The sequence below is a fragment of the Nesoenas mayeri genome (genome assembly GCF_963082525.1).
Source record: "Nesoenas mayeri genome assembly, chromosome: 1".
In the NCBI taxonomy this organism is placed as follows: Eukaryota; Metazoa; Chordata; class Aves; order Columbiformes; family Columbidae; genus Nesoenas; species Nesoenas mayeri.
In genome coordinates this window covers 84343121-84368008 of record NC_137541.1, presented here as the reverse complement: position 1 = coordinate 84368008, position 24888 = coordinate 84343121, and the positions used below count along the sequence as shown (strand labels likewise).

The 24888-nt window shown below is 42.9% G+C and overlaps 1 protein-coding gene across 1 annotated transcript; it reads left to right on the top strand.

Moving 5' to 3' along the window:
• Window positions 1-1969: 1969 nt before the first annotated feature.
• LOC308041656 (rap1 GTPase-activating protein 1-like) lies at window positions 1970-19982 on the top strand (the record flags this gene model as incomplete). Its single annotated transcript, XM_080346519.1, has 11 exons — window positions 1970-2113; window positions 2370-2525; window positions 7481-7552; window positions 7738-7824; window positions 8497-8631; window positions 10182-10328; window positions 11565-11668; window positions 13891-14004; window positions 18757-18883; window positions 18966-19068; window positions 19966-19982. 11 exons carry the CDS (start codon window positions 1970-1972, stop codon window positions 19980-19982), a joined length of 1206 nt encoding a protein of 401 aa, XP_080202645.1.
• Between the last annotated feature and the right edge of the window lie 4906 nt (window positions 19983-24888).

Sequence of the window (24888 nt, the reverse complement as noted above, 5' to 3'; positions counted from 1 at the left end):
CAAAAGAATATTCTCGTGCAGCCACGTATGCGTGTTGCAGTACGCCAACCATCAACGGACGTGTTTACCCTCAAGCACGTCGGTACGCTTCGCTTACGTCTTTCTGCCCATAGATGGGAGTGGGTGCGCTTGCGGATGTGTGCATGTGTGTGGCCAGGCGTTTGCTTACGCATCAGTTTGTGAAAAGGTAGGTGCTTTTCTCTAGCTGCGTTCGCGTGCACGAGGTGGTGGGTGCACATACCTGGGAGCATGTGGAAAGATTTCTGCTTGGTTTTCAGTGGGGAATCGTGTGTGTTCCCGTGGACAAACAGAAGGCGTAGCAACTAGGTTCCGGCGCAGAAAACGCAAGTTTTCCCATGCGCTCTCTTTCTCTCCCTATAGCGAGTCGTGTATAGAAACCGCTAAGCCTGCGATCCGCAAGTAAGCTGCCACGAAGCATGCCGTACGGAGAGAATACCAACAGATCCTCGGTCCACACATTGTTTCTGATACAGGCTTGAACGCAAATACGTTCGTGCTGCTGTGGCATGAAAGACGTCCGTCAGAATATGTGATTGCGCGCACCGGTGAAATTGCTTGGTTAATCCATTCAATCCTGGTGTGCGGGGTTTTGAGAACTGGCTCTGTGGAGTCGTCTGCGGAAATGCCGCTGTCAGAACACGCACACTCGGTTGTTTACCAAAATATAGGCAGACGCCTTTTACCACGTCGTTTAGCATGCAGAGGAGTACGTCTGTTCCGAAGAGACAACGGAAACGCGTGTGCACGCATAGAAGAAAAACCCGACCAGGTGCCTTTTTGTGTGAACATGAAACAGCCGTCTATACACTCGCAGACACGCGAACGTGCATCAATGCAGTCACACAGCCACCAGCTTTTGAGCACAGGCTCTGCTGGTTTTGGCACTCTTCAGGCACACTCCTGAAAGCCGCGCACGCTGCTGTTCAGACGCTAAATGGCGTCTTCGGAAACATTTCTCCGGTCGATCTACAGCTCTGATTTCTTCTCGTGTTACTGAGAAATGTCAGCGCAGGGAATCCGTCTCTGTCGAGCACACGTCAATCCCTCTTCGGTTTTCCCCTCTAGACTCTGCCTTGATGATTTCCCTGGTCTCTCTTCACTGGAGCAGTCATGGCTGTGCTGTGTTACACACAGGCACAGCCAAAGCACACCAAGTGTCGAGAGGCACACTCCGCTGAGCTCAACACTAGCACAGATGCACATGTGCGACGAAATCAGTTCACATGCTTGTGGAGAGAAAGACATGGACCCACACGCGTGCAGAGCGACGGATAGATACAGCAGGCGCTAACGAGCACAGACTAACTTACACGCAGACTGTCCCCACACCAACAGGGACCGCTCTGCAAGTATCCTAGACGTTGATTATCGAATCAACCACACTGACCTGTGCCAGACTCCCAGACACTTACACGCAAGACACAATCTCTCTGACAAGCACACAAGTGTTTGCTCTCAGCTATAGATCAGGGACAATCCTGCGCAGTGCGCCCTGTTGCTCTTTCGCTTTAAGGCATGGTGTGTTTCGTTTCTCTTCTGGTGTCTCAATCTGACCCACAGTGGCAGCAGAGAATAATTTTATTTGACTGTGCGAATGTAAGTTTGTTTCACAATAATAGGGGTCAGTATTGTTTCAGTCTCTTTCTGTGGGGTAGCCTGTCCTTTTGGTAGTTCTAAAATACGGTTTGTGTTTCTCAGAAGAATGCCAAATAAAGTAGCTCCTTTGAGGATTCCTGGTTTAGCTTCATAGCTTTTAGCGAGCATGTTCATCAGCAGAAACATTGTGCTGCTTCAGGCAGTGCATTTGTTTTGGGAAGATGTGATGCCCCACTATCAGTGATTTCTTAAAATCACCTTTGATAATATTGATGTACCAAGGTACTGTTACTGATATATTTTCATTTCTTTCCACTTCCTCATCTCTGTCCTGCCTTATCTATGGTGTGGTATGGATTTGCTCAGGTTTCGGGGAGGCTTGGATGTCACTAGATGTCAAACGGGCACTGAGTCAGTGTATACAAATTTCCGAGGCAAGGAGATCATGTTTCCTGTGTCTACAAAGCTGCCCTTCACAGAGGGAGATTCCCAGCAGGTATTGGAAGGGGAACTAAGGAATTCAGCTGTGTGGCTAAGAGGGGAGGGGTATTCAATGTGGGGCTAGTTAGAGGGGCGAATGCCTAATTGCATAACAGTGGGAATTATAGCTGGAGTAATGGTAAAATTAATTGATGAGGGGTTTGGTTCAACAGATGGACTGAAGATGTTAAATAGACTGGTATTTAAGGGCCCATTGTACTGTTCTACTCTTTTTCACCTGCCTTCTCACTTTATTATTTTTCTGTCTCTAGCTTCAGCGGAAGCGTCACATTGGGAATGACATTGTAGCCATCATCTTCCAGGATGAAAGCACACCTTTTGTCCCTGATATGATTGCTTCTAATTTCCTACACGCTTATGTGGTAGTTCAGCTCACTCATGACACAACTGGGGACACTTTCTACAAGGTGAACAGAGCCAATAGATTCCTCTGTACTGATTTGCTGATATTGATCCTTGAAGTGGAAACCTGTTCTTGGGCTTTTGGAAGAGGTGCGGATTCAGCCAGCTGTCATCCTAACAGCTCTGCTTGCACTTTTAGCAAACTTGATCAATATGGAATATTAATGGTATTTATTTCTTTGGATCAATTTTCAGTGAAAGGCAATAATTAGATCTATTACCAGTAGACCTAGAAATCCAGTAGCTGCCACCATCTCTCCTTGCCCTTCACACACTCTCTGTTCTCTGACCAGGAGTCTCCAGTCTGCTATGCTGTTCTCTATTCTATAGGTTCACATAGGTCCTCCCTATTTAGTGTGGTTGCTGCTATTTAGCAATCTCTGTTCATGTTTGTTGAGTATTCAGATTTCATAAATACATTTTTATCTGGATGGGGCTAGGAGGTGAGGCTGACAAAGACCAAGATTCTGGAATGCAAGTGTTTTACTGCAGGACTGCTTAGTGCCTCTACCTAGCAAACAGAAAATGAAAGAGTAATTCAATCAATTTATTAAGAATCTACACATGGAACTAGAATATACTTGTATGTTTTTCAAAGGGGCTGATGAATTTCTGAAGCTTAAAGCTTGGGAATTGAAGCAGGACAAATTCAGATTTTTTGTTGTTGTTGTTGTTTACATCAAAGAGCACAAGGAAAAATTTATGCCATTTTGGGGGATGTATTGCTTGCATCATATAAGTCAGGTAAAACTCATTCACCTAACTGAAAGCTATGTCTGCATTGCTCATGCTGCAGAGCACAGCGCTGAGAGGTTGCCCTGCCGGAGACTGCAGCTCAGATGCAGCTGGTTGGCCTAATCTATGGAATTCAAACCAGCTACATCTGCTTCAGGGGATCCCAGAACAGGATTCCCATCTGTCAGGGAAGTGCTACCTGTTTGGGCCCTCCAGTTGAAAGAAGCTCTACTAGAAAACCAATTCCCTGTCTGCAGCTTTTGCACACAGCTCTTTCACTGTAACATGACTCTGTATGGATGCCTATGTAACTTTATGCTCAACTTTCAGTCATGCTGAGAGAGAAGAAAATATACAGAAGCTCAGGTTCTGTGATGTTTCTATTGTAGAAACATTTTAATCAAAGTGCTATGTCTCGTATTATGTAGAAATGTTGATTTGGTCCTTATGCCTTGGAAATCTACAAGAACACCGAGAATATAAAAATTTGGACAGGATACCCATCTCTTTTCCCACCAACAAGTGTGCTGGGAGTGGAGTAACCACCTTCTATTGTTCCTTGTGCTATGGGGAGCCTGGTATATATGATAGCTTCATATTGATCAGGGACATAGCACAAGGAACATTGATAGCTTCATGTTGATGAGGGGCATAGGGTCCTAGTTCTTGTCTTGCTTTCTGTTTTATAGGGCACAGAAATTTACTGGATTTCATTTAATGACATGAGAAAGAGCTGGGGAAGGTTACCGTTTGTCTTGTCTCTTCCTACTATTGTTTTCATCTTTCCCTGTCTGCAATGCCATTGTTTTGGTTACTGTAATAGGGTTGCCTGTATCATTTAATGAAATAGTCCCAGTCAGGACCCTAGAGCCAATGCAGGATTTTCTGTAAAGGCTTTTCAAAAGGGCGTTTAACTCATTCTGCCTTGAGAGTATTCTAGTACTTAAGAGACTGAAGGAAAATTTTTTTCCATCCATTTTCCCATTTACTTAAGCTTTAGTGCCTTGTGGTTAAATTGGAATATTAATGGCATTTATTTATTTGAATCAATTTTTGCAATGAGAAAATTAAAATCATAGAATGTCCTGAGTTGGAAGGGACCCACAGGGATCATCGAGTCCATCTCCTCCTGTTCCTGCATATGACAACCCCACAGTTCACATTGTATGCCTGATGGCACTGTCTAGTCTTTTCTTGAATATTGACAGGCTGTGACACCTCCCTCGGGAGCCTGTTCCAATGCTCCACTACCCTCTGGGTGAAGAACCTTTTCCTCATGTCCAACCTGAACCTCCTCTGGCACATCTTCCTGCTATTCCCTTGGGTTCTGTCATTGGTCACCAGAGAGAAGAGATCAGTGCCTGCCCCTCCTTCTCCCCTTGTGAGGAAGCTGTAGAGCCTCCCCTCTGTTCTGTCCCAACAGATGGGATGAGGGATGAGTTAACTCTGAATGCGACACACGCCCTGACTCAACAGATGAGACCAGGTGTGAGTTAACTGTCGGTTAATTCTGTGCGGTTATGTGAAGTGAATGACAGACAATAACTCCAGGGGTCCAATTCAGTTACGAGTTTTACTAAAAGTATGTGTTGGAATACTAGTTACAGCAAATAGTGGCTTTGCAAAAATAGTTTATGATATCACAGAACTTATCAATACATTAACAGCAAGAGTCCTACTACGAGCCATGTATTGGCAACCATTAGTAGCTATAATATGGGACTTAGAAGAATCCAACAGCAGAGCTTAAGATAATGTTACTCTTATATGTTCAAAAGGAAGAGAGAGAGAAAAAGAGTGGTACAGAGGGAAGGAAAACTAAGGTGTAAGAGAGAGAGAAAGAGAGTAATATATCACCATTCACAGAAGGAGAGACAAAGAAATGGGGGTATAGAAAAAAGGAGAGGCGGAAAGAGCAGAGAGAAAGGAAGAAAAAAACAGATGAGGGATCCAGTCACTCTTAGGGCTCCACAGCATGGATGATGAGATGTGTGTATGCCCTCCGGTGTCCCGCAGCGAGGATGCTGGGGTTTGTAGTTTAGGAGGGCAGCATCCTCCGATGTCTAGTCTAGTTCCCGTGGTGAGGCTGGTGGGCTGAGGGTCCTCAGGGTGGTGGATTCCCTATCAGTGCTGTTTTAAGCGAGCTTTTTTTATAGCCCTCCGAGTAGAGAAGAGTCTGCGGGGGAAAGGGGTGATTGCGAAAGATCGACAAGTCTCGACAAATCCGGGGCCATGTTGAAGGGTCTGAGCTTTTCCCCTTTGTTTGCCAAGCTGTGCATATCAGAAGATGGAGCTATGTACCCTCCAGCTCATCCCCCACCTCCAGTATTGGCCAGCTGGCCTGGGCTGTGGCTTGTTAGCTTGTTGTTGATATGTAAATCGCAGTTCACCCTATACTGAATGTGTCATCTCCTGTGGCTGGATGAACTAGTTTCGCTACAATGTTTTCAGCCATGATCCTTATCAATACACAACACCCTCCTCCAGGCTGAACAAACCAAGTGACTTTAGCTGCTCCTCATATGGCTTCCCCTCCAAACCCTTCACCAACTTTGTAGCCCTCTTCTGGACACTCTCCAGTATCTTTTTTTATACCGTGGTGCCCAGAACTGCACACAGTGCTCCAAGTGAGGCCACACCAGTGCAGAGGAGAGCGGGACAATCACTTCCCTGGTCCAGCTGGCAATGCTGTGCTTGATGCAACCCAGGACATGGTTGGCCCTCTTGGCAGCCAGGACACACTGGTGGCTCATGTTCAACTTGCTGTTGACCAGAACCCTCAGATGCCTCTCCACGGAACTGCTCTCCAGTATCTTGTTCCCCAGTCTGTATGTACAGCCAGGGCTGCGGTGCCCCAGGTGCAATATCTGGCACTTGCCCTTGTTGAATTTCATGCAGTTGGTGATTGCCCATTTCTCCAATTTGCTCAGATCACTCTGCAGGGCCTCTCTGCATCTGAGAGTGTCAACAGCTCCTCCCAGTTTAGTGTCATTGGCTAACTTAGTATTCCCTCAAGTCCTGTGTCCAAGTCATTTATGAAGACATTGAACAGCACTGGCCCTAAGATGGATCCCTGAGGAACCCCACTAGTGACTGGTCACCACCTGACATAACCCCACTTACTAGAACCCTCTGAGCCCAGCCCATCAGCCAATTACTCACCCACAAGTGTTTTTCCAGCTGTATGCTGGACATCTTGTCCAGGAGGATGCTGTGAGAGACAGTATCAAAGGCTTTACTGAAATCCAAAAAGATCACATCGACAGGCTTCCCTTGGTAAACTAGGTGGGTAACCTTGTCGTAGCAAGAAATTAAGTTTGTTAAGCAGGACTGTGTTGTCATTCAGATGTTTTTCAGTAACTTCTAGAATAATCTTCTCCATAATTTTGCGAGGCACAGATATGATGCTGACATGCCTGACAAAATGCAAGGCAGGATTTTAACTGGTAGATATCTATTGGGAGGGTGTGAGAGGCCTTGTAATTAAGGGTGCTGGCCTATGATGTGAGAAATCTGAACTACCACATCAAACTTGGCAAAAAAAAGCCTGTGAAATATTCTTAATTGCTGTGTGTATCTGGTAAGATAGCTGTGTATAATTACAAGTAAATGGTGTGAAGAGCCAACTGACTATATAAAAACTTCATTACAGTAACTTTTTTGGCATTGATATGTCGGGTAGGAGCACGGTTAAAGAAAAAAAAAAAGACAAAAAACCACATGGATATCCTTATCTCTTGCTGAGAAAGTGCTTTTGTATGTGTACCATATGTGTCTCAGAGAGGTGGTGTCACTGAGATACTCCCCTCACTGTGCAGTGTAGTTCCACTGAAAATTCTCTGTCAAAAAAAAGAAAAAAAAAAGATCACTATAATCACATTGACAGAGGTTCTTCTAGTGGAGGTAAATCTTGCCGGCTGAATAGAAGCTTTTTTTTTTTTTTTCCAAATATACTGCTTGTTATTAAAGATTTCTAAAAACCAATTCACTTTATTGGTTTTGTTGCTTTTACTGTGTGCACATCTAGCTGACTGAATTTCTGGAAGATAAATCAGCACATTTATTCACTGAGTTCAGAAAGAGCTGGATGCATGGGATAACATATTTGAGTTCTTTTCGATATGTGAATTATTCAGGAGGGATCAGATATACCATAGTAGTCTGAAGGCTTTGATAGTCTCACTTGTGTTATGATACTTATTTTTTCCCCCTTATATTTTTTCAGGTTTCAGTCACAGCCCGAGATGACGTCCCCTTCTTTGGACCCCCTCTGCCAAATCCAGCCATATTTAGAAAGGTTTGTTTCTCTTGTCCACTGTTAGATGGCAGGGTAATATGGTACATACCCTGGAGTTCTGAGTCAGTGTTGTCAGTCTGGCTACATGACTTTGGAGGTCTAAAGAGCAGAAAGGCAGAGCTTTTCTCATGTGATATTTTTATTATTGTTTTCATTTCTAGTCTAGTCTTCATCCTGTTTTGCAGAGTGCAGAGTTTCGTGAATTCCTTTTGGCCAAGCTCATCAATGCTGAGTACAGCTGCTATCGAGCTGATAAATTTGCTAAATTAGAGGTGGGTCTATTACCTTGTTGTTTGCATTAAAAATTATAAAATTATATTACTGCCAGATTAAGAAAATACAGTATAACTTTTTACTTCTACTTCTTATTTTGTGTTGCTTTAAAAAGGAAGATGAAATGTTATGATACTTGGCTATGTGATACTTCCTTCGTATTTCACAGCAGGTGTGATAGAATATGAACAGGTACCTCCTAATGTAAAGATCTAATCCTCAAGTAAGAGTGGGAATATGATGCATGCATTTTGCTGGAGGAAATTCTGTTTTAGCTGAAACTCAGTATTGTGCTGCAGGATGTGTACTGATCTCACTGATTTTGGTTCAAGGTACTAAAATTCTGTTCCACACTCTGCTGCTTACCTGATCTAGAAAAAAATGCCCTCAATTCATGCCTCTTTTTCATCACCTGTAAAAAAAAGTACCGGTGTCCTTTATGACTTGCTTTAGAAAGAGTTTAAAATGGCTAGGTACTATTGTAATATGTTCCATAAAATCTAAGCCACTAAAACCACATCTAAAACCACTTCATACTGTTTAAAATAATCTTCATGATGTTTGGTTTTGTTTTTGTTTTTTTAAGACAGACGTGAGACATTGCAAAAACAGGAAAAATAATCCCTCCGCCCCCAATAATAGTTGTGTTTTCATTCCTAATGTTGACGCAGGAAAGAACTCGGAGTGCCCTCTTGGAGAGCCTTTTTGAGGAGCTGCAGCTTCGCAGCCGCAGTATGATGGGGTTGCCCATAGGGGAGGATGACAAGATAGAGAATGGCAGTGGGAGCTTCCTTGAGAATTTCAAGGTGAGCCATAGTGGATTGATTCCTTTACCCAGTTGCTCATAATTTTCTCAAGCTCGTTGTGTGTCCCTCCAAGGAATATTCACCCTGCTGGTCAGCTGTGCTTAGGGTGAGACAGAAGAAGTCTTTCAATCCAGCAGCCTTTCTCTAGAGCATCTTCAACTGTCCTTTGCCATATGTCTCAAGAAAAATTTTTCCCCTTCCTGTGCGCCTTTCTACAGAGCTACAGTGTGGCTTAGGGTGGAATTCCTTATTGTCCCTAAGAAATGAAATTCTTTATGCTTCATGCTGTCGTCTAATGTTAGACGAGGTGTCACTCCATGACTTACAGAAAAAGGAATGAGTGTTTGCAAGAGGAATAGTAATACCTAGTAGCAAGAAGCTTTCAGTTCCTACAGCATATCTCTTTCACTTAATTTTCCTCATAACTGAAATATTTGCAAGAGCCACTGCAAGAGCGTTTCTAATGTATCTGTGAGTGTACCATCTAGAGAAACTGTGATGCTTTACTTACTCTCTAAAAGCCAGAGATAATTTACTTTCTTTTGTTCAGTGTAGATTACACTTTGTTCTTTTTCTTTTTCTTTTTTTTTTTTTTTTTTTAATCAGGTGGCAGAACTTATTTTAAAAGTGATCAAGATGATACGAGATAGGAAAGTTTTTGTACAAACAGGAAAACTGAGTTTTGAACTGAGAATCTTATATCATTTTCCTATCTACTTTTCCTCTCCCACTTCTGTGGAAGTGCCTCACCTCTTCTGATGTGTAAGTTAGCTGTCTGGACAGAGAAATACATTATTTCTTCAGATGACCATGGTGGGCTAGTTAGAGTTGTTAAGGGCTGTCAAACTAATCCATTTACATATAGTTATATGCGTAGCTTTGGTCAGAACTGGGATGCTTTGATGAGGTGTGTTTTTACATACAATTAGTCTATCCTGCCTTTGCTGCTAAACAGGAATTTCCTACCCATCTGGGTCTTACACTAATTATCCCAAAATGTCCTTTTCTGACTTATAGCAGATGCTGTGATTTGCATGTCATGTAGACATATGACCTTTGCAGAAGGCTGGAAAAGGCTGAGTAAACTCAAAAATAGCTTTTTCAGATGCTGCAGACTTTAGTATGGCTCCTTTCCCTTTGGAACCAACACCCAAGTTCATGCAAGACTGAACCTTACAGTCTTGAACAGGAGTTTGATTTTCTGTTTTGTAGCCTGTACTGGGTAAGAATTCTTCAGATTATGCTGTCTTATCCAATCTGCTGGGATACTGGTAGGGAATCTCTATTTTTTGCAACAGGAAAAGGGAAGTGAAAGTAGAGAATAAACTTGAGGAAGAGATCTCCACTGGCAGTGAGCTCCATGAATTGGCTAGGACCAAAAATGGGTAATATCTAAGATGCTGTCTTCTAGGAATTAGGATTTCTGTGGTTTTGGTGCTGGTTTATCACACCTTTCCACCCAAACTGTGGTACTTTTCCTACTGCTCTACTGTGTGCAGGTCTATATGTGTATCTGTGTTTGTTTGTTTCCCTGCTTCCCCACTGTTCAGCGGGTGATTAGAGGCCGCAGCCAGAGCCTGGATACCATGGGGATATCCATGAGAAAGCAGCAGCCAGCCACCCTGCCCAGCCGCCCAGCTACACCTGGCCTTGCCCTCAGCCAGAGTGTCACCGAGGGCCCTAAGGCCATTGCTGCGGTAAGGTATTTGAGTGGGCTGTAAGAAGAAACCTGGCATACCTTTGTGAGCCATCCATACATTCTTAGTTCTCTTTCCCTATTAGTTTGTCCTTTTGTCTTTCTGTGAATGTCTTTCTGTTGTACAATCCCATCTCACAAGTGGTGACAGCACGTGTTGCAATCTGTTTTGTCTGTGCCTATCTCTAGCCTCAGTTCATGTGTAAACTAGAGCTGAGATTGATGCAGACTGGGAGGAGAAAGCCAAACATGATTCTGCATCAGATATCTATCCTGGATTAGATCCTGTATGTTGCCATACCTTAAAAAAATGCATGTACTGTGGTTTGACTAGAATGGTGCTGTATTCTCATATGGCAAGAGCTGAGAATATAAAGACACTAGATCTGTTCCATTTTCTTCAATTTCACCAATCAGATTCTTTTCTGTAATATAAACAGGTGTGCAATGCTTATTCAAGGTGCGTTTTTGCTGTAAACATAATTTGTATGTTGGGAACAAATAGCAGAGTTAATAAAGTTTGGGGTGAGAAAGAGTGAATATTTCTAGTCACTATCAAAGGCTTTCTTATTTGATAAGGATACCAAACATATGTGATCAGTGTGAGCATAACAAATCCATGACAAATGTTACCAGAAAAGGATCCATGTTTCTGATACTGGAATTATGGTCACTTTGGCCAAAGTGCATCTAGCTGATTATGGTCTTTGCACTAGTGATGTCAGTATACAGGCAAACTACAAAAACACATCTCTGAGTAAGCCAAGAAGGTTCCTTTCAGTATGGAAATTTATTGGTGACAGTTTCCTCAGTTATATGCATTCCTTATGTCAGCACAACTAATTCACAGCGTAGTAATGATGAGTTTGCTGCCTCCTTCTCTCCTTTAACTTCTATTTTTCTCTGCCTTCCTGATTCTGCCTCTCCTTCTCTCATCACATGGGGATACCTCCCTTCCTGAGCCTCTTTCTCTGTATAGTGGCTGTGTATCTTGTTCTGACTTTGTTTCTGTATCTTTCAGTCTCTTTCTTGTACCACCTTTGTAAGCCCTAGATTATGTTTCTCACTGACAGAAAGTACTCCTTGCACCAGTGGAGCTGAGCTGTTCTATTGTATTGCAAAGCAAAGGAGAGGATCTGGATCCACATTGCAAACTCTCTTCCATGCTTTCAGTTCTCCACAGTGTTTCCCGTCATGTTTCCCGCTCTCTTTTCTGTCACACTTTCCTTTTTTCTAGTCTTTTGCCTTGCCTGGTAGGAGCCCCTCACGTACTCGAGCTAGCTGGTTCCATGGGCGACGGAGTAGTGCCATTGGCATTGAGAACATACGGGAGGAAAAGAGGTATGAGCCGTGGGAAGATGAGACAAAGACAGAAAAAAAAAAAAAAACATAGAAGGAGATGAGAAAGGGGAGATAGAAAGGCATGTATAAGGACAGAAAGGTAATTGACAGGAATGAGTATGGAAATGGAAATGGTTGGAATGGGAAGAAAAGCCTCATTATGAGTTAATGGAGAAATGGACAATTGACAGAAACAAACAAAACAAAAAGGGCTCTTTGTAAAGGAGAATAATCAATATGAGTGGAAGAAGGGAGGAAATGGGTGGAGGAACATAGTAATGTCACTCTTAAATATTGTGCAATATGTTCCAGGACTCCTGGTTCTCCTGTTCTGTATTCATCACTTTCAGATAACAATCAGATTAAAGGCTTCTATTTGGCAAGGGAGAATTGGGTGCTTGTTTGGTTGTTTGGTTTTGTGTCAAAAAGTTCAAATACACAAAACTTCTGATACCTTGAAAAAAAAGGATTTTTTAAAAAAAGCTTTAAGTCAAAACAAATTAGATGGTGTGAGAAATACTTAAAGGGTAACATACAGGTTCAAGGAGTGATTTGGCATATTTGACAGAATTTTAACCATTCAAAAGTTGTCTGTTGGTCACAAGAGATTTAGTTAAATCAAATTTGTCTCAGTTCTTGCTGAGGCTCCTTTTCAAGATTATACAGAGTTTCAGAAGTCACAAGAGTGCTCTGCATCTAATATACATTTTTTCCAGGTGCAAGAATTCCAGGGGACAGCTTACAGACTCAGCGTAAAAGGGGGAAAAAAGCTATCTTTAATGTGGAAAATAGTGATTTCACAACAGGAAGAATTACTACATTTTCCCTTCTAGGTATTCCCTTGGACCTTTCTTTAATGAGATGCCTAGGACCTAATCTGAATAAAAATAGTATAGAATACAGTATAGAACCTTCTTTGAGAAAAATTAAATCTGAGACAACTTCCATGTAACAGTCTAAGCCAACACAGTAGCCATAGCTCCTCACTACTTTGAATAGTTTTGTACCTTATGCAGCTGCACCTGCCAACCCATTACATTGTGTACAACATTATTCACTATCCCCTTAAAAGATCTGTAAAAGTTTTCTACAATAAGGAAAATCCCTAGATTTCTTTTCTTTCTGTTTTGTTTTTGTTTGGTTGGTTTTTGGTTTGGTTTGGTTTTTCCCCTGGCCTTTGCTAGGAGGGAATTGGTAAGTTATTTGGTTTATTTAGCTTTCCTTTTGTTTATTTGTAATCGTATTATAGATATGAGGAACAGTGAGCCTTATCTTGTGTTCTGTGAAAAACTATTTGGTTGATTCTTGAAGGTGCAGTTTAACCAGCAACTGGTCTGTTCTAATGGTTCAATGCCACTGAAAAGCAGTCCCACTAACTCTTTCAACTACCCAATCCTGTCCTATTCCTTGTGATGGCTCAGATGTTCAGTGAACTCTTCATGGAACTGATTCAGCCCATTAATCTAACAGAAAAAGTATCAACTTTCACTGGATTGTCTGCCAGGTTCTGCCATGAACTGGTTCATGCATGAGTCTGATGGGTACCTGGGCTGATGGGAAGTACACTCAGCAAGAATGGGGGAGACTGGAGCAGTCTCTCTGGCAGAAGAGAGATTAACACACTGTGTGTGACTTCACCCTGAAGCTGTAGTTTAATGGTATGCAGGCTCTGACAGCAGAGCTGACCCAGGAGGAACTTTGTGAGCTCCATCACTGAAGCAACAAAACTCACTCAAAAAAACCCTGAGTTTTCTGATCCTTAATTAAACATGCCCCACTTTTCAGTTACTTACACAGACAGCTTGCTTCAGAAGTATCTTGACAAGTACTAGTAGCAACAAAACTATTGTAACCCTCCTGAAACAGAAATTTGCTGGATCCTTTTTCTTTGTGCAATAAATACATTAACTCTCTAATCAATCCTAAAACTTTCTAAGACCAATGAAATGGGGAGGGTAGAAGAAAAAGAGGAAGAATTAAAAGAGAGTACAGAAATTAATTTTAACTTTTATATCAATTCAAAAGGAGCTTAAAGCTGGCCATTTCTAATATATTGCCCTCAACAGGTCACATGTGAGGAACCTACTCTTCTCAACACAACTGTACTTTCATGTGTATATGAAAGATCCAGCTTTGTAATTGTGGCTGGTAAGAAAGTGTTAGAATAGATAGTAGTTAACTCTGACCATGGGGTACAGCTGGTTTCTATTTTTTCCCAACAGAGGCACTGCAGAGAGGATACGGAAGGTGCTGGACAGTCCAGGAACTTTCTTTGACCTGAAGTCTGATGGATCCTCCAGTCCCAGCTCTCCAGAATTCCCCAGGAGGATAAGCAAGTGAGTTGAAAATAATTTTAGTATTTGAAATACACTCACTGTGTCTGGTATTGACTTAAGCATGGTGCATGTCTTGCTGTCTTGGAGGATTTACTAAGATTGCCCACACCAGGCATTGCAGTATCTTAAAAGTTGTATGTCTGGCCATGGAACAGTAATTCAAGCATGCAAGTAAGTAAGTCAGCTTTCTTAAACAGCCAGTGAATAAAGATTGAACCATTTAAAGGTGATTTGGCTGTATCTTTACTGTAATGTTAGTTTGCATCCAACAGGATACACAAAGCCCTAGCAGTTCAGTTGTCCATGCTTACTCATGTATTTTTTTCCTCTGTAGTTTGCTCTGGGTTGATTTTGGAGCTTCATGGAGAAGCTTGGACAAGGGTTTGTTGGAATGTTGAGTTGTGTTCAAGTTCTGCCCCTTCAAGCAGGATTCACGCTGCTGCTCCAAACCAGTCTGAACTACTAGTCTGTTTTCAGTCCCCCCAAAGTGTTACAGTGGGGTCTCGTGTGTTGCACCTAAGTTTCATCGCTAAAGTACGCCATACCATACCTAGTGTACTTCTGCAAAATACTTCACGTGGTAGTCTGCAAAATAGTTCTTCAGTTTCTGGTGGTCAAAAACTATATAAAAATGTACTTTCCTGGTAGTGCATCTTTGCTGTTGCTAAGCTGCATTATGCTGGGATGTGATCCTATCTAGGATACTTCAGGACTTAATGGAAACTATACATTTACATTTACAAGATTCCAGAGCAGCCTGTCTCTAAATCCAGGACTGCAGCTGACTTTCTGGAACAGCTTGCCACACCTGATTTTTTTCATGAGAACTTGGATGAGACCTGTGGCAAAAAGGGCACTGAGTACTTTGTAGTAAGGCATGTCCCTTTCTCAGGACTGGGGCTGCTCTAGGAAACTTTCGGGAAATGCTCTAGAGCCAGGCCTGTGTGTTGCTCCAGGTGCCAAGTCTGATAAGGAAGGGCCTTCCTTCCAGGTAGATCCAAAGCTCCATAAGAATTGCAGGCTGGTGACTATCTGCAGTAGTTCAGCTGTGCGACTACCCAAAATGTTGTCACAGCCAAGGTGCAGAGTTCTGGTAAATATGTTTTTGTGATACTAGTTTTTGGTTTAGGTGGGTGTCCAAAATTTTGGTGGAGGATGAGAGCACAGCTAGGAGATATAGACCATTTAAGATGCTAGCTCTGGCAGCAAAGGATAAGAGAGAATGCAGGACATGGAATCACTGATTGGTCAGCAGCTCCTTCCAGCCTTACCACATTATTCTACCTCCCCATCCTCATACTGCCTGGGACCTTGTTAATGAATTAGAGGTTCACACGTGAAGGACTCTTGCTCTGATTAGGCAGATGAAGTAACCTTGCATAATCAGCAAGAATTCTGCCTAGTAAGAAAACATCTCATAATTTGGTTAGTCCTGGTTAGCATACTGTAGAATGTGTGCATGTCCTGGAAGAAAATGATGAAGCTTTCTTGACATCTGTTCCTGATTTCTACATTTGATGGCGGGCTTCATCCACTTCCCAGCCCCCAGTGTCTATTCATCAGCTGAGGTGAACCAGATGCAATGGCTGTTTCAAATTGATATGACATGCTTTCAGAGAGCAAACATACCATGGGATTTCACTGACAATACTTGCATGAATATTGTTTATGCACATGAGGCATGACCTGTACGATTTGGCAGTCTATTTCTGTCACCAGGATTCTCTCTGAGCATCTTTTTCCAGTCCTGGATCCAAAACCACTTGTACAATCACCAGAAGAAGTCTTTTCACAGTTGTGGTAGTTTAGCTCTTTCCTGGACAGTTTGTTTACAAGGTGGGATGTAACATGGAGTTTAGTACAACTGGTGATTAGCCAGAGTTAGAGTTGTAATTTCAGAGTTAGGGACCAGCCCATGTACAAGTCATAGCTTCTGCATCATAGCTGGGACAGGGAATCAAGGACATGGAATTCCACCACATAGAGCGCACTATTTTCGCCAAAACAGTATTAGCACATTATTGCAGTAACAGTCTAGGAGTTTAATTCTAACAGGCTATCTCAAAGATAGTTCTACTGAAATAGTATTGTTCATTAATTGTGAAGCCACAAATCAGGATTGTGATATAGGCATATTTCTAATGCAAAAAGAGTTCCAGCTGGTTCTAGAGCAATTTCTGCAGCCCATATTAAAAATGTCATCCCTGGCAGTATGTCAATCAATCCGCTCCTGGTTCTCCCCAGAGAGTAGTGTCACAGGAAATTTCTCTGTCACAAAAATGTTCAGCATGTTGCAGCTGGTCTTAAATAATAATTACAGATTCTAGACCGAATCAAACCCTTAGTCCATGTTGTGCTAAAACCAAGCTGGAAATAATGTAAAGGGAACACAGATTAATTCTTTTACAGTAGCGCTCTCTTTCCTCACATGCTGATTGCCAACACACCATTCTGCAGTGATTAGCTTGCAGTCCATGAAACTGCATTGTTCAGTTGGGCTTCTCTACCACGTGCAGGGACAATTACCCTTAGTTTTTCTGCTTTACTGTCCAGGTAGGCTTCCAAATAATCCTTCTTCCCATGGGACAGACTTAAAAGAATGAACCCCGCCTAAGTAACCACATAGCAAACCTCCTCAGGATCAGATGGCTTTCTGGGTTGCATCTGAAAAATCAAGCACTGTACTGTGTACACCCAAATCCTAGGAAAAGTTTTTTTGTGTTTTCCATCCTTAGACTCATCTGAGTAGGGACATCAAGCCAATCAAGCGCGGACCAGATGCTTCTCTGTCATTGGTTACCTACTGAAGATACTGGCAAGACTTTTGGGGTGAAATGAGAGCCTTGGCTAAGAGGAGCATGAACTTACTTAGAGGACCTCAAGGACTGTGGAGAGACCAAGTGGCACCATGTAATGCTCCACTGGCAGTTCCAGGAGCAGGAGTCCTGGGAAAGGGACGTGTCCAGATAACTTCTATTGGAGCATTTTGGCTCTAGCCCATTCCCATTGCCCAGTTAGCAGCCATTGAAACAGCCTCTACTAGTGATGAGGGAAAGAGGCTGCTGCTGAGTGCCTCTCCTTCTCTTCCCCTCCCCTCTTCTCAGATGAGCCAGAAGAGAACAGCTTGGCCTGCAGAAGGCAAGAGCAGACAAACATCTTTCCACCTCTGTCTCTGCTGTCTTTGGATGACATAGGTCAGTAGGTGAGGATGGAGAAACCTGCTGAGGAAGGATGCTGAGAAGGAGATACTTTGTAAAAATCTGGGCTCTAACTCACTTAAATTCATGTTATTGATTTGCTCTGCCAATAGAGAAGCATGTTGGTCTTCATTTCCTCCAAAATATATTTCCTAACCTCCTGAGGAAATACCTTTGGCCTATATTGGCCCTGTCTTTACTGTTCTCCCTGTTGCATGCTGGCATGTGATATGCCTGGGACTTTAGGTTTCATTACTGCTTGTAGGTCAAGACTGGCCACATTTTGCAGTGTTTCTGAAGGAATAAACATATTTAGTATCTTGAAGGTGTCTTATCTTTCTTGCCTCTCCTAGCTTTTTTGGGTTTCTTAACATTTTTAAGCACTCATCTCTCTCTTATTGGCTGATCTCTTCTGCAGGCAGTGAGTATTTCACCATAAATGTTAGGTTTACATGCACAGTGCACCTTCCACCATGTGAGCTTATCAGCCTCATGAACTGCTCTTTCTCCTAGATGACTGTAAGCAGTGGATCCCAAATTCTGAGCTGGGAGAAGCTGACCTAAAGGGTCCTTTTTGACAGATATGAAACATGGTATATATCATGGCTATCTCAGTGACCATGACATTTGAGAGAGTGGCAGTCAAGTGATCCAATAGATTTTGCTTTGAATGTTCCTATTGTAATGGCCCTGTGGGAGCTAAAAGTCTAGTGGGATGGACCTACAGGAGCCTGGCTACTGGCAGCTGTGCACATACAAAATCACCAGGAAGGGCATCCTCACCTAGGTATGTTCCTATCTGTAAGCAGGAGGACCTTTCTGACATGTCTGTGCAAGAGCTTGACACTCAATCCTAATGGCTTGGCACTGAGACATCCTAAAATAATGCAGATCTCAGCAATTTGTTTGTGCCTTCCCATTGCTTCCTTGAATTTTCTTAGTTAATAATTCTATAATACTGGTTAATGTCTCTAAGTTTTCCTTACTCCTCCTGTTAAAACTGTCTGGAAACATAGCAGTAACAATTCATAAGCTCTATGACATGAAAAGTGTGCTTTTATAGCTTCCTTGTACTGTCTGGAATTTCACCAGACCAAACACAATAGGCTGAGAGTGGATGTGGGTGGCCGAGGCTGGGTAGTGCCTTGCCTTTATACTCAGTTTAACACCTCAACATGTTGTATTTAGGCTTCTAAAATCTCTAATCTCCAAAGTGAAGGCATCTGTTGATTTTAATGAATGTCTAGAGGTTAACAGTGCTTAAATGCAGGTGGTTTGACTCACTCTGCTTGAAGACACTTAGGTCTGTGACTTAAAAATTCAGTCTTGTCCTTTGATTATAGTTATCCAGCATGGAAACAAGAAGTGGTGTTTCTACTAAATGAAGTAGCAACTAGAAATTAAGGAATGCAAGCCAGTTCACCAGAATTGGAAAAACTAGCTGTGGATGAATAATTTCCTGTTGCTGACTACTATATGGTAAAGTTATGTCACAAAAAGTGCAAGCCTATGTGTAACAATAAGCCTGATAATGTTGAATGCTTACATTTCACAGAATGCTCAGGAGTCAGACTTCAGGATACTGCGTGATGCAGCCATTCTCACGTTCTTCATCCAGTGTAAGCAGTTGCTGTAGTAGTTTGAGGGAAAATGAAACATCTGAGGAAGAGGAGAATGACAGGGTGGGTGTATGAACTCTAACAGGCTACCCTCCCTGATTTTACCAAGTGCTTTATTAAAACACGTCTTCTTTGCCCTCTCCAGGAGCTGAGGTGCTCTCTTAAGGGCCTTCCAAAACAGGATTCAAAGGTTCAGACTATGTGGCTGGATGACAGTGACTGCACACCCAGTACTTCCAGCTCACCAGGTAAAAAAGAAAGAAAGAAAAACAGAAAAAATCCTCTGGTTATGCTTCTAGAAACATATGTGATGTTGAGCTACGATCATTTTGGAAAATCTTTCGTATGCCATCCTTGAGATTTGGGAAAGCATAGGTAGATAATAGGCTGAGAGAAATGGGAGAGAAGCCAGCATGCAAATCCTAATGGGGAATGGAGAATGGGAAGTGTGTTCCAGTAGCATGAATAAATATTGCTGTACACACTGCAGAAGGAGCTACAGTAGATTGCAAAGAATGAGTGTGTTCCTGTGTGAGTGTGTTCATGTGTTTCTATGGAGAACAAGCAAGAACAGAACAAGCAAGGGCTCAGTTAGCTTTAATTTTCTTAGGACAGTCTCAAGATGATATTCGAAAGAAATTACAGAAACTGGAGGGGGCACAATTACGAGATCTGGATGTTATGTTAGAAACAGCCTGGAAAGTTAATAATAAGAGAGAAAAGGAACAGTCAAGGCATTATCAGCAAGACCTGTTGTCCAAGGACAAGGTGGGGGAGTAGGAACAGGAGTCCGTGGTAGATGAATTAGAAACGGTCAAGGGCGTGGTTTTCGGAATGTTCAGGGAATTCCTTTGGGACCTGTTGTAAAGCTTGGTTCAAATCAATGTGCTTATTGTAAGCAGCAAGGACACTGGAAAAACGAATGCCCGAACTGTCCCGGTTCCATGAGTTGGGTACCAAATGCAGTAGGAAATGCAGTACAAACTATGGTGCTGGGGGAGTATAGTAATGACAGCTGACTATATGAAAGCACAAAAATGGATACCCAGAATAAGGAGCCCTTAGTGACGGTACAAGTGGGAGACCAGAATGTGAGATTTTTTGTGGACACAGGGGCTACCTATTCTGTGCTAAATTCCTTACAGAGAACAGTAGGTCATAAAACGACAACGATTGTTGGTGCCACAGGGAAGGAAGAAGTACGGCCATTCCTACAACCCTTAGATTTGTGTTTTGGAGGAAAGGAATTAACCCACAAGTTCTTATATGTTCCAGACTGTCCAGTTTCCCTTTTAGGACGGGATTTATTGACCACATTGGATGCCGTAATAACATTTGAGGATGGAAACCTGGTAATGAAAATTCCAGAATCTAAGGTAGGACAAATTCTGTTATTAAAAGAAAACCTGGTAGTGAAAATACCACAAGCAGTGGAGGAGGCTGTGATGGACTGACATACCTGGGAAATCAAAACCAGCCCAGCCTGTAAAAGTGGAACTGAAGGAAGATGCCAAGCCAGTACAGTTGAGGCAGTACCCACTGAAACTAGAAGCTAGGTTAGGAATAGTACCTCTAATTGAAAAATTCTTGAAATATGGTATTCTAGAGGAATGTGAATCAGAATATAATACTCCAATTTTTCCAGTAAAGAAACCTGATGGTAGTTATCAATTAGTCCAAGATTTGCGGGCTGTAAACCAGATCACTAAGGACATTTATCCGGTAGTTGCAAATCCATATACCTTGTTAACATCTGTGAAAGAGAAATATAAATGGTTTACTGTACTTGATTTAAAAGATGCCTTCTTCTGCATACCCCTTGACCATGAAAGCAAAAATTCCCATTGCCTTTGAATGGGAAAATCCACACAATGGGAGGAAAACTCAATTAACCTGGACACGCCTTCCACAAGGGTTCAAGAATAGCCCAACCATCTTTGGAAATCAACTAGCCAAGGAACTCGAGGAATGGACTACAAAAGGTCATATCATGATCCCTCGACAATGGTATTTGTTGCTACAATATGTAGATGATATTCTGATTGCGACTATGGGAAAAAGGATAGAAGTGTTTGTATCCCATATGGTGACAACAGTATTGGAACAAAAGGGGGGCCATTGGCTTTCCTCAAGCAGAATGATGAAATACCAGGTAATTCTGACAGAACAAGATGATGTTGTTCTAAAAATTACTAACCTAATGAATCCTGCGGAGTTTTTGGGTGCAGGTACTGAAGAAGGAGATCTGGAACATGATTGTGTGGAAGTCATCGAATACACCCATGCAAGTCGTCCTGATTTGAGAGACACCCCGCTGGCAGAAACTGACTGGGAACTCTTTACTGACGGCAGTAGCTTTGTGGAAAGTGGAGTACGGTATGCAGGATATGCGATCACTACTGTCAAGACAGTAATTGAGGCCAAACCCTTACCACCAAACACCTCAGCACAAAAAGCGGAATTAATCGCCTTGACTAGGGCATTGGAACTCAGTGAGAACAAGAAAGGTAACATATGGACTGACTCAAAATATGCTTTCGGAGTTGTTCATGTGCATGGAGCCTTTGGAAAGAGTGGGGACTGCTCTCTTCACAAGGAACAAACATTAAATACCAGAAGGAAATACTGAACTTGATTAATGCCATTCAGAAACCATCACAAGTTGCTATAATGCACTGTAAAGCTCATCAAAGTGGAACATTGAAAATTATTGGGGGAAATCAGCTTGCTGATCAAACAGCTCGGTCGGTGGCACGGCAAGTGAGAACAATGGTGGGTCTTGTCTCCCAGAAGGTAAGAGCAATTGATTTATTACCTTCAGAGCCACCTAAATATTCCATAGAAGACGAAAAACTTGTAAGTCTAGTAAGAGCCAGCAAGAATAATTCTGGGTGGTATGTAACCACCAATGGACAAGTTGTGGTGCCAAGCACTATTATGAGAGGAATACTTCAGACAGAACACCAGGAGTGTCACTGGGGTGCAGAAGCATTGGTAACTTATCTAAGGAAACAAATTATCTCGGTCCAGATGTTAACAATGGCAAAGTCTATTACAGCTAAGTGTGAAATTTGCTTGAAAAATAATCCTCTAGTAAAAAGAAAAATAGAAATGGGGAAAATTAAGACAGGCATGCAACCCGGGGATTATTGGCAAATAGATTACACGGAACTCCCCAGAACTCGTGGATGTAGATATCTACTCGTTGTGGTGTATACCTTTTCTGGATGGCCAGAAGCCTTCCCTTGTCACACCAACCAAGCAAAAGAAACTGTGAAATGGTTATTAAAAGAAATAATCCCTAGATTTGGGGTACCAATAGGAATATCATCCGATAGGGGGCCCCATTTTGTGGCACAACTGATAAAGGAGGTTAGCAGATGTTTAGGGATTCATTGGCATCTGCATACTCCCGGGAGGTTTTCTCGGTAAGGACCAGCTGATTGTTTCCAGGGTTTAAGGTGTTTAGGTGCAGAGGGTTCTGTTTCCGAAGGTGCAAGACACGGCACATCCAATTCTAAAGCGTTACTGCTACTGTTTTCTATAGCCATACACGTGCCCTCCGGTGGCCACTGTACTTCACTAGGCAGGTCATATTCAGGCCACCGGCGAGTACAATATTCAGTTAATTTCTTTTTACTCATTGATTGTCCGAATCCACCCTCCTTCCAATGTTTCAACAGGCAATCTAATGGTGACATCTTTGTATTGCACGTATCAACACAGAAGGATATAGATAACTAACGCAGAAAGATAACACAGGTAACTTTACCAGAACAACAGTAAACACGGATCAAATCACCAGTTTCAACAGTAAATACAGATTAAATCACCAGAACTACAGACCAGGTGCTGAGCAGCACTAATAACCAGACCAGGTGCACACAAATTACCAAACCAGACCAGGTGCCGAGCCTGCGGCACAAATAACCAGACCAGACCAGATGCCGAGCCCGCAGAGGTTTCCCTCTGTCTGACGGACGGCTGCCTAGGCAATACCCCGGGAGCTCCCTGCCCAACTGAGCGTGGCTTTCGCTGCATCTGACCGGCAGGCTACCAGATGCCTGACCAGCAGGCTACCAGACCAAAACCAGACCAGGTGGGTAGCCAATAATCCAGATAAAGCACCTTCTTACCAGTCAGAGGTCCGTCATGAGCAGCAGAGGGTCAGTCGCATCCGATGCACTCCCCAAGAATACCTCGGTGCTAGCCGGAGCAGGATCGAGACGTGACCCACCTCAGCAGCCCACGAGGTCCCACCTGGGTCGCCAAAATGTTAGCAATAAGGACACATAACCACAGGCGTAGTTATATGCGGTGCTTTATTTCAGCGCTGGGAAACCAGGGGTTCGCACCCAAAGCTGGCTTCCCTGCTCAATTTATGTTACACAGTATTTACACAGTCCATTCACATACATATTCGTATATTCATTAAGATACGTAACGGTTACTCAACATTGATTGCAACATCGATTGCAACATCTTGGAACTATTTTGATCATGTGCAGTGTCCTCTGGTGGTCTTTCAGGGGGTCTTCAGGATGAAGTAAGTAGTCTTCATCACTTCTGTCCCTTTCACCTTTGGGTACTGCACAGGCGAGCTACTTCTATAGCTAGATAACTGCTGACTTGCTCAACCTCCGGAGATACTGCATGTACTTCTCCTCACTCTATGCGTATTTAGGCTAAGATAAAGCTAGGTTGTTAAGATAAGAGTATACTCGAACACGATATGCTTGAACATCCTTTCAGGGACAGTTTAAAAAACTGATTCATCATTTCAGGAACATTTTGTAAAACTGGTTCTGTTACTAACACACACATAGGATTCCTCACCGAAAAACACGCAGAAGCCTTTCCACAAGCATCTAGGTATATGCGCCCATACGTGCACACATACGCAGCTAGAGAAAAGCACCTACCTTTTCATGCACACTTCTGCAAGCACGCCCTCTCACTTCTACTTACAGGAGGACGTACGAGAAACGCACTTTCATGCTGGAGGGTAAACACGTCTGTTTAAGATGGAGACACTGCACACACGTACACATGGCTTCACATTTGGAGGGTACCCCCAGATATGCTCCTGTTTTGGGATCAAACTGTGTGTGAATGAAGTTGTGCTTATAAATACTCGTCTGTCCACGTGCGTGTGCCTGGTTGTGGGTTCCATTCATGTTTGAGCTTAAATGAGTGTACAGCTGTGGTGTTTGTTGGAACGCTTCTGCATCTCTCCAGTTGTACAGTCCTGCATTTCTCATGTGGACAGACGCAAGGGAGCTCTGCTAGGAAAGAATCAGCGACAGACATAGGCAGAACTGAACGCTGAGCCATGGTACTTCTCATCCATGGCAAATGCTTCACAGTCACCTGAGGAAAGACACTTAGCAATCAACCTACAGGAGAAACGGAACAGAACATGTCATAACAAGAAAGTGCAACAGAGCATCTCTTCACAAGCTTGTCCCTGATCTATAGCTGAAGGCAAACACTTGTGTGCTTGTGTGAGAGGCAGTGTCTTTCCTGTCACCGTCTGGTAGTTTTGCACAGTCACAGGTGCTGGCACGACTGTCAACGTCTAGGATACCTGCAGACTTGACCCAGTGCTTGTGGAGACAGTGTCCCTGAAAGTCTCTGTGTGCCTTAGCGCCTGCTGAATCCAGCCATTTCTCAACCCGCATGTGAGTCCCTCTTTCTCTCCACACACATGGGTGTTTATTTCGTCTCCTGTGTGCATCTGCACTGGTGTTGTGCTCAAGTGAATGTGTCTGCTGACACTTTGTGTGTGTTGGTTGTGCCTGTGTGCAACAGAACGATCATGACACCTCAAGTGAACAGAGAAAACGGGAATCATCTAGGTAGAGGAGACAAAGGCAGAACAAGGCATGATTGAAATGTGTTTATGTAGACGCTTTCCCTGTGCTGACTTTTCACAGTTATACCAGAAAAAAATCCGAGAGGTAGCCCTACCCGAGAAACGCTTCCAAAGAGGTCATTTAGCGAAAGAACAGCAGAGCCTGTGCGATATGACTGCACGTGTAGCCATTCGTGTATCAAACGTCTGCATA